The 10,748-nt window shown below is 37.6% G+C and overlaps 1 protein-coding gene across 1 annotated transcript in view; it reads right to left on the reverse strand.

Annotated features, from left to right (window-relative positions):
* Positions 1-7,418: 7,418 nt before the first annotated feature.
* ZNF483 (zinc finger protein 483) overlaps positions 7,419-10,748 on the reverse strand; it is an 18,513-nt gene continuing 15,183 nt past the window's right edge. The window contains exon 6 of the mRNA XM_011973278.1: positions 7,419-8,949. Coding sequence (XP_011828668.1) covers positions 7,436-8,949 — 1,514 coding nt within the window. The 3' untranslated portion in view covers positions 7,419-7,435. The remainder of the gene's footprint in view (positions 8,950-10,748) is intronic.

Here is a 10,748-nt window from a genome sequence, read left to right on the forward strand (position 1 = left end):
CCATCTGAACACTTGTAGCTTCTAGGGGAAATCCTGACTGGTAAATTGCAGTTAACGTTGGTGGATTTCACCCTTCAGTGAAGTAGCAGCTACCCATCCCCCACCCACTCCATGGAAGGCAGCTGTGGAGACACAATCCCACATTTCTGGTTCAGCTTGCTGCCGCCAGGGTGGACAATAAAAGCCACTTCCTCCAAATATCAGGGTTCTGATTGCAGATATCTACTTCTGATCACAGAGGAAGAGCAGACACAGAAGCAAGCTACCATTCTCCCAACCCCCAACTGGCTAAAGTGGCTTCCAGGAGAAAAAAGGGATGACACCTGTTTTTCTGGACATTCAAAAAACTGTGTATCTAGAAGAATTTAGAAAGCCATTGCCCCCACCCAGGGGAAAACACAGGCTCTGAAAAGAACTGAGAAAACTTTAGGCATTCAACACAGGCTGATCCCTAGCAGAGACAGTCTATGATAATAAAACAAAAATGAAAACAAAAAACACACAATACACACACACACACACACACACACACAAAAATAAAAAAAAAATAAACCCTAGGGGAAAAGGAATAATCTGATTTCCAGAGCTGCCAAATTATAAGATTCAAATATCTAGCTGTCAACAAAAACAATCACAATGCATACAAAGAAACAAGGAAGTATGGACCATTCGAAGGCACAAAATAAAGCAACAAAAAATGGACACGAGGAAGACCAAACATTGACTTGCTAGACAGACTTTAAACCAACTGCCTTAAAGATGCTCAAAGAGCTAAGTGAAAGTTCTGACTGTGTTGACAGATCAGAAGAGAAAATGAAGAAGACTGAAGCTTCAAAGCAGAAAAATGAAGGGAATATGTATCATTCACCATTAACTTAGAAGGCAAGGGTCCACTTTACAAAAGAACCACAAACATTTAGAAAATCAATGCAGAACACTGCGGCCACGGCCACCACCACCACCACCACCCCAGAAGAGCTACAGGTAGGTTTAGCAAAGCTTGTAGATGATCAGACCTGCTCTGATAATCTAAAAGGGACAGAGACCTAAGAACTCCAACCTGGAAGAACCTCTCTACATCAGACTTCATAAAAAAGACTCCAAGAGAGGTATCTCACCAATTTCTCAGGGTGAAAAACACTTTGCTTGGAAGTCGCAACTTACTGAGCACCAAAGGATTCATTCAGCAGAGGAACCTCACATGTGTTCTGGCTTGAGAGAAGTTTTCTCAGTTCAGACCTCTATAGGCACTAACATTTCCACACAAGGGAGAAACCCTAATATGTGCTACATTTTATGAAAAGCATTTTGACGGTGTGCTTTTCAGAATCGCAAGATACTTCTCCCCAATGATCAAGAAATTCCACATCTGATAAAACTATTCTGAGGTGAAAATAAGAGCAAAACAAAATTAAATATTTATTCATATACTCACACACACAGAGAACCTCCAGTGACTCTCTATTGCACTAATAAAGCAATAAACCACTCTACAGAACTGGAAAGGTCTTTGTGGTGCAGGTTCTGAACTATGGCAACAAGCACTGCAACTGACTCCTACCCTCACCCCCCAGAGACACCAAGACAAGTTATAATCAAGCTGTTGAAATCCAAAGAGAAAAGGAGAATCTCAAAAGTGGCAAGAGATAAGCAAATCATCACATAAAAGGGATCCTCAGTGAGACTGCTGATTGCTCATCAGAAACCTTGGAAGCTAGAAGGCTGTGGTGTTGTTATACTCAGCGCAGAAAGAAAAAACAAAACAAAACAAAACTGTCAACTGAGAATTCTATATCCAGCAAAACTGTCCTTCAAACAAGAATTTATCAATAAAAAGAAATTACCTTAACATAATAAAGGTCAAATATGAAAAAACCACAGCTAACATCATATGGAATGATACAAAATTGAAAGCATCTCAGGAAAAGGCACAGATGCCTGCTAGTGCTGCTTCTATTCAACACAGTAATGGAAGTCCTAGCCAGAGCAATTGGCAAGTTAAAGCCACTCAAATTGGGAAGAAGGAAAAATTATCTATTTGCAGATGCCATAATCTTATATTTAAAAATCCCAAAAATTTCACAAGAAACTGTTATGACTGATAAACAAATTCAGCAAAGTTGCAAGATACAAAATCAACACTCAAAACTCAGTTATGCTTCACTAACAAAGACCCATTTACAACAGCATCAAAAACAATAAAATACTCAAGAATAAACTTGACCAAGGAGGCAAAAGTCTTGTACAATGACAACTATAACACATTGCTGAAAAAATTAAAGATGGCACAAATACATGGAAAGACACCTTGGGTTTACAGACTGTAATGTTTCATATTAATATGTCCACATTACCCAACAGATCTACAAATTCAATGCAAGCCCAATCTCCATGCCATTTTCCACAAAAACCAACCAACCATCCTAAAATTCATTTGAAATCTTAAGGACCCCTGAATAGCCAAAACAATCTGGGAAAGAACAAAGCTGGAGGCCTCACACTTCCTCATTTCAAAAACATACTACAGGAAAACAGTGTAATCCTGATTACAAAACATTTCTGGAGTAATCAAAATAGCGTGGTACTGGCATAAAGACAAACATACAGACCAAAGGAACAGAGTAGACAGTCAGAAATAAACATGCATGTATATGGTCAAATGATCTTTGACGAGAGTGCAAAGAATGCATGATACGGAAAGGATAGTCTCTTCAACAGATGGGGCTGGGAAAACTGGATATTCGCATGCAAAAGAATGCAGATGGGCCCTTCACCATACATAAAAATCAAAATGGTTAAAAGACTTAAACATAAGACCTGAAACTACAAAACTCCTAGAACAGGAGAAAAGCTTCATGACATTGGATTTGGCAATGGTTTCTCAGGCATGACAACGAAAGCACAGGGAACGAAAGAAAAAACAGAAAAATCGAACTTCACCAAAATTAAAACCTTTTTTCAAAGGGCATTAAGAATAGAATGAAAAGGCAACTCACACAGAATGGAAGAAAGTATTTGCAAATCATTTACCTGAAAAGTTCTTTATATATTCTGGATATACAAAGAACTTCTACACCTAAACAACAATGGCAACAAAAACAATTAAAAAATGGGCAAAGGACTTCAATCAACATTTCTCCAAAGAGATACAAATGGTCAATAAGCACATAAAAAGACAGTCAACATCACTAATCACTACGGAAATGCAAAACAAAACCAGAATAAGATACCACTTCAAACCCATTAGGATGTTTGTTATAAAAAAGAAATAGAAAATAAGTGTTAGCAAGGGCGGGAATATTGAAAAAACCCTTGCACATAGCTGGTGGGAATTTAGAATAGTGTAGTTTCATTTCCTCAGGAAGTTAAACATAGAATCATCATAAGATAAAGCAATTCCATTTCTAGGTGTATACTTAAAAGAACAGAAAGCACCACTGATTATAGCAATGTTATTCTTGATAGCCAAAACGGTGGAAACAACTTAAATGTCCACTGGCAGATAAAAGGATAAACAAAATGTGGTATACAAGTACAATGGAATATTATTCACCCTTAAAAAGGAATTAAATGGAATATTATTCAGCCTTAAAAAGGAATTAAATTCTGATACCTGTTACGACACAGCAGAACCTTGAAAACATAATGCTAAGTGGAATAAGCCACACACAAAAGGGCAAATATTGTATGATTCCATTCATGCCAAGTAATGAGAACAAATTTGTATAGATAGGAAGTAGAACAGCGGTTACCAGGAGCTTGAGGAGGAGAAAATGGGGCATTATTGTTTAAGGAGTACAGAATTTCAGTTTGGGATGATGAAAAAGTTCTGGAGATGGACAGTGGTGATGACTGCAAAAAACGTGAACCTATCTAAATGCTACTGAGTTGTATAACCAAAAAGTGTTTAAATGGATAATTTTATGCTATATATATTTTACATTAAAAAGTAATTCTAAAATAAATAAAGTTAATTTATCGACAAAAACCTTGCCTTGTCTTGTGATATGAAAAAAAATTTATACAAGCTCATTAACAGGAAACATTATTTAAAGCAAGGACTTCATTTTAAAGTAAAATGTGTCACAGTGCTCTTAATAAAAGCAATCCTATAAGGAATCAAAAGATATTTAAAGCCTTTTGATAATGTGACTTAATCCAAAAGTGAATTTAAATATTTGGGTGATGGGCCAGAGTGAATGTCCCGCAGGGAATTATACAGACTTAGCTACTGAAATCAAGACTTTGATAAATTATTATCCAACAGAGTTTGAGGCAGCCCTCTGTAGCTAGTACATGGTATTTAGAAAGTTCATATTGGATAAAGGACTTATATCCAGAATAAAAAGGATTACAACACAATATCAGCAACTCCATTTTTAAATGGACAAAAAATCTGGCAATAAAACACTTCACTAAGATACATGAATGGCTGAAGAGCACATAAAAGATGCTTTGACATTATTCGTCATCTGGAAAATCAGAGTTAAAACCACAAAGGAATATTTCAAACACTAGAATGGGTATAATTTTTAAAAAACAGACAATGACTGGCAAGACTGTAGAGAAATGGGAACCGTCACACGTTACTAGTCAGAATGTAAAGTAATGCGGTCACTTGGGAAAACAATTTGGCAGTTTCCTAACAAAGTTAAACAAAAATTTACCATATGACATAGCAACTCCCCTCAGGCATCTGCCTAAGAAAAATGAAAACATGTCCACACAAAGGCTTGCACGCTAATGTTCAAAACACTTGCATACCAATGTTCAAAGCAGCATTATTCCTAACAGGCAAAAACTGGAAAAACCTCAAATGTTCTTCAACTAGTGAATGTACAAAGGATTCACATAATCTAATATTATTTATGATAAAAAGGAATAAAGTACTAGTATCTTACAATACGGATGAACTTAAAACACATTAATGAAAAAATATGGAAAGATCACATATAACATAAAATGTACAGAAAAAGACAACTCTAGAGACACAAAGTAGACTGAGTAGTGGGTGCCTGGGATTAGAAGTTGGAAGGGAGATTAACTGTAAACTGGAATAAGGGATCTTACTGGGATGATGTTCTAAAAAATGGATTATGGTAATGGTTACACAACTCAGCAAATTTACTAAAATTCACTGAATTGTACACTTGATATGGTTTTAATGATACATAATTTGTACCTCAGTAAATTCATTTAAAAAAATGTTTATACTCTAGATTCCCAATGGATACTGGGATAAAACATTGTTATGAATGTTAGGGAGTCTAAGAGTAATCATCCTGGAACAAGTCTTTTCTGAAGTCTTTTGCATGTTTCTTCAACTCTTTCTATAAATTATATTTTTCAGAAAACAAAACTTAAACCAAGTTTTTTGTCTTTTCAGAAAAAAACTTAAAACCATCATGAATGATTCTCATTATACACATTCCTTTCATGGTTAGCATGTGATTGGCTGGTCCGCTGAGCAATAACTATGCAGACCAATTTATCACATGGCAATATTTAAACTGCAGGCTTGGGTTTGGGGAGGCACCAAAAACCTTCTCCCAGAGGTAGCATTTCACACCTACATACATTAGTCACAGTAAATGTTCCTGAGTCTAAGATCAGCATTAAGGATCGCTTTACTTCCATAAACCAAGAATTTTCTTGTTTAGCTCTCTTTCTATAGGAGCTGCCTACAATTTCAACTTTAGGAACTTATTTCTAGACCATTGTCCATGGGGTTTCTCCAGAACCCTATGACCTGAAGCTAAAACCTCACTCATTCAGGGCCTTAAGTTCCTTTTTCAGTTGGAAATTATTATTCAGACTCCACCAATGAAATTTATAAGGAATAATCCACCAATACCCGTATATTCCATTCCTCTGAGGTCTAATGTCACGAAAGAAAACTTAACTGAAAATTTTTTCTGTATCAATTCTACATTCATTCCCTGAACTTTACTTGCTATCAATGGGGTCTCTTTAGATTTTAGGGTATCTATTCTCAAAATGGTAGGGGTTATAACAGAACATTCCTAGAGTGGGAAAGTCAGGTTACATACATGAGAGAACTAGCTAAGTCAGAAAGTAGATTCCCCATCAAAAGGTGGCAGCTGCTACCCAGGACCAGCTGAGTGCTTTACAGAAATATAAGCCCAGTGTTGTTAGCCCTTATAATTTTTTAAGACAAGCATTGTTTTTAGTATGAAATGCCCTAATTTTAGACAGCGGCAACAATGTACACACACACACACACACACACACACACACACACACACGCAGGCACACCCCAAGTAGACAAATTGTTAGAACAGCTTTTAACTGTTGCCATATAGAATATTTACACTCCAGTTGCAAAAAAATGTACTTGCTACAGGCAACATTGTTTTAAAGTAGAATTTTTGCAAACCAAAATCCATCCAGAACAGCTCTGTTTTCAGCACACTTCCTTCGCCTCAGCCCCCATCTATTTTCCTAGGACTGTTATTCTCACGGCTGAGATGGCTCCCGTGCAAGCTCTCTGGCTTCTCAGTCCCCTTGGCCAACGCCAAAAGAAAAAGAGCTCCCTTGGCCAATTAAAATACTCCCTCAAGGAAAAGTTGTTTGAGTTTCACTGGCCCATTCCTAGTTACAGCATTTCAGGGATTCCTGCACAAAGTTTTCAACAACTATACTGCATTCTCACTAAGCTAGAAGTCCAGCATCCTGGGAACCAGGCTTGGTGGAGTGTACCCGTAATGTCAGCTACTCAGGAAACTGAGATGGAAGGATCACTTGAGCCCAGGAGTTCAAGACCAGCATGGGCAACATAGTGAGACACCATCCCAAAAAAGAAAAGCGGAAAAAAAAAAAAAAAGAAGTCCAGTATCCTGAATAGTGGTATTTTTCACTAGAGAAACTTGAAAGTAATGACAAAAAAAAAAAACAAAAAACTTATGTCCACAGCTTCAGAGATTATCAGGAATATCAAAAAACCAAAAACTAAAAAACCAAAAAAGACAAAAATCATTAGTCCCATCCCTTCATTCTGCTGGTGAAGAAAATAAAATTCTGAAAGGTCAAATGACTTGTCCAAGGTGTATACAGCAAGTTAGTTGGCAAACTGGGACAGAATCCGAGTTATCTGACTGCAGTCAAGTTCTCTTTCCATCACACTACATGGTAGTGGAAGAAATTAGAGGGAAATGCCCTGAAGAAAAGAGTTTTTCCAATTCGTTTGGCCTCAGAATCATTCTGCATTCTTCCCTTTCCAGTGACATTACCAACTAATTACTGTTTACCAGCTGTTGCCATCCTTGAAAAGAAGAGGGATGGGCAAAAGAATATTTTTCCTAACTGCCAATTTATGAAAGTTGCAGCTACTGATCAATATTGTAAGTTTATATCCCAGGGTTTCAGTAACTGACAATTTGAATTAAATTCCCCCCGTCTTAATGTAGTTCCAGGATTACTCTGCAGCGTGAAATCCCCGATGTCTAATGAGGCCTGAATTACTTTTAAAAGTCTTCTCACATTCGTTACATTCATATTCTCTCCTTCCGGTGTGAATTTTTAGGTGTTCTACAAGGATTGAGCTTCGACTAAAGGTTGCACCACAATAGTTACATTCATAGGGTTTCTCTCCTGTATGAATTCGGTGGTGCTCATTAAGAGATGAACTCTGACTAAAGGACTTCCCACATTCTTTACATTTATAAGGTTTTACACCAGTATGAATTCTCTGATGACGACTAAGCAGTGAATGAGTTGGGAAGGCTTTCTCACATTGGTTACATTTGTAGGGTTTTTCTCCTGAATGAAGTCTTTGATGATAAATCACAGATGTAAAATGGCTAAAAGTCATTCCGCAATCATTACACAAATACGGTTTTTCTCCAGTGTGAATTCTCTGATGCCGGGTAAGGCATGAATTCTGTCTAAAGGCTTTTCCACATTCGCCACATTTATAGGGTTTCTCTCCAGTATGAATTCTCTGATGTTTGGAAAGGGATGAGCTATGACTGAAGGATTTTCCACAATTGTTACATGTATAGGGTTTTTCTCCGGTATGAATTCGCTGATGTTGAATAAGAGATGAACTGTCACTGAAGGGTCTCCCACAGTCTTTACATTTATAAGGTTTTTCTCCAGTATGAATTCTCTGATGTTTAATGAGGTGAGCACTTAGGGTGAAACCTTTCCCACAATCATCACATTTGAAGGGTTTCTCTCCACTGTGAGTTCTATGATGTGGCGTGAGCGACGAACTATCACTAAAAGCTTTTCCACATTCATTACACATATAGGGTTTTTCTCCAGTGTGAATTCTCCGATGTTTGGTGAGTGAGGCGCTATAGCCAAAGGCTTTTCCACACTTACTACATTTATGAGTTTTTTCTCCAGTCTCATTTCCCTCATCTTTATTTAAGGCTGCTTCTTGACATGAATCTTTCCGACATTTCTCACACATAGGGATTTTTCTCCTAGAAAGAGTTGATCTTCTAATAAAGATTATCCCACACTTACTGCATTTTTGGGACCTATCCCCCAAATGAATCTTCTGACGTTTCTGATGTTCAGTAAGAGCTGAAGAATGACTTAAGACTTTCCCACCGTCATTAGATTTCCATGACTTTTCTCCAGTGGTTTTCTCCTTGCGGTTCAGAACGAGGTCTGAATGAAAACTGAAGGGTTTCTTGCTTTCATTATACCTCCGAGATTTCTTCCTCAAGTAGACTTTCAGATGTTTAATTAAGTCTGAAGTTTCTTTGAAATTATGTCCAAAGGGGCTTTTACCTGGGTCAAATTCCTCACCCCTATTGCCACTCCCAAGAGTTTTGTTTTGTGTGACTGTTCCTTTTGAATTTCCCTGATTACCGTGATCCTCCTCTGAGCTGCCACAATATTGCTGGAATTCTTCCATCAAGCCATAATCATCATCCCTGAGGCATCTTTCTATTATTTTATCTAAAGCCGATTCATCTAAAAGAAATAAGAAATAGAGTATTTCCTCTTTGCAAGAAAGGAAGCTGTTGTATTTGGGTCTGAAATAAGAATACATTAGTAACTACAAGGAATACAGTTTCGATGGTTCTCAAAAAGAGCTTTATAAAATAGAAAAGGAAAAGACAATATAGGGAAACAATGTAAACATATGGGTTAAGAAAAATATTGAGAAAGATGAAAAGTTTGTGCTTTACAGTTAGATACAAGTTTTCGCCCTCATTTGAATTTTTATAAGAAGTTCAGGACGGGCATGGTGGCTCACACCTGTAATCTCAGCACTTTGGGAGGCCGAGGCAGGCAGATAATGAGGTCAGGAGATCAAGACCATCATGACTAACATGGTGAAACCCCATCTCTACTAAAAATACAAAAAATTAGCCAGGTGTGATGGCATGAGCCTGTGGTCCCAGCTACTCGGGAGGCTGAGGTAAGAGAATCGCTTGAACCCAGGAGGTGGAGGTTGCAGGAAGCCAAGATTGTGGCACTGTACTCCAGCCTAGGCAACAGAGCAAGGCTCCATCTCAAAAAAAAAAAAAAAAGGTTCAAACCTATTCTCCCTATATCGTAATTTTTCTCTTTCCAACAATGATAGCACAAACATTTGTCGAATATTTACCAAATGCCAGGTCCCGCACCAAGCACGATGTAATAAAAGTAAGTACAATATACTGCACTTAATCTTCACAACAACCCTACGGAGTAGCTTTTATTACCATCCCGGGTTTTATGGATGTTGACAACTAGGAACATAAGAGTATTAAGTAGTCTGCCCAAGGTCACATGTGTAATACGTGATAGAGCTAGATTTTTAATTTAATCTGAAACCAAAGCCCACGCTCTTGATCCCTGTATCATATTACCTCTCCGCAAAGCAGACAAATAACACTACTTTGTTGAAAAGAGTATACACATCATAGATATGCAGCACCACCAATATAGACTTTCAAAGATTACAAGTTGGCCCTATCAGCCTTACATATACACTAATCAGGCATCCATTTTAAGTCTCTCCTACACTGTTGCAGTTCCAGTACTATTCTTCTGACCTGCATACTTCCTACTACCTAGAATGCATTCCCACAGCACCCTCACTGTCACAAACATAAATTCGACAGGGCCTAGGGTTCAATTGCAACAATCTCCAGAGCTCTCTCCAATACCATACTCTCACTGATTATGCTATTCTCAGAATTTTTGAATTCACTAATTAACTACATCCTGGCTTTTTGCCATGAGGTCACATTGTCACTTTTATGAAACTATTTTTTCAACAGATAATTATAAAATACAAAGTTACTCAAAATCGTATTACCTAGAAGTTAACTAATGGTTAATACACAATTCTGTATATTTCCTTCGATGTTTCTATATAGTTTAAAACAGAAAAACTGTATAATTTGTATTGTTATTCTTTTCACTTTGTATTGTTACTCTTTTCATTTATGATTATTTCCCATTTTACTGCTAATTTTTCTTTTAAAAAAATTTTATTTTTATTTTTAGAGACAGGGTCTTACTCTGTTGCCTAGGCTGGAGTGCAGTGGCATGATCACTGCTCACTGCAGCCTCAACCTCCCCAGCTCAAGCAATCCTCCCATCTCAGCCTTCCAAGTAGGTAGAACCACAGGCAGGTGCCACCACATCTGGCTAATTTTTAAAAATTATCTGTAGAGATGGGGTCTCCCTGTGCTGATCAGGCTGGTCTTGAATAGCTGGCCTCAAGTGATTCTCCCACTATGGCCTCCCAAAGTGCTGGGATTACAGGTATGAGCCAC

This window comes from Mandrillus leucophaeus, unplaced genomic scaffold (assembly GCF_000951045.1).
Source record: "Mandrillus leucophaeus isolate KB7577 unplaced genomic scaffold, Mleu.le_1.0 Scaffold1366, whole genome shotgun sequence".
Classification (NCBI taxonomy): Eukaryota; Metazoa; Chordata; class Mammalia; order Primates; family Cercopithecidae; genus Mandrillus; species Mandrillus leucophaeus.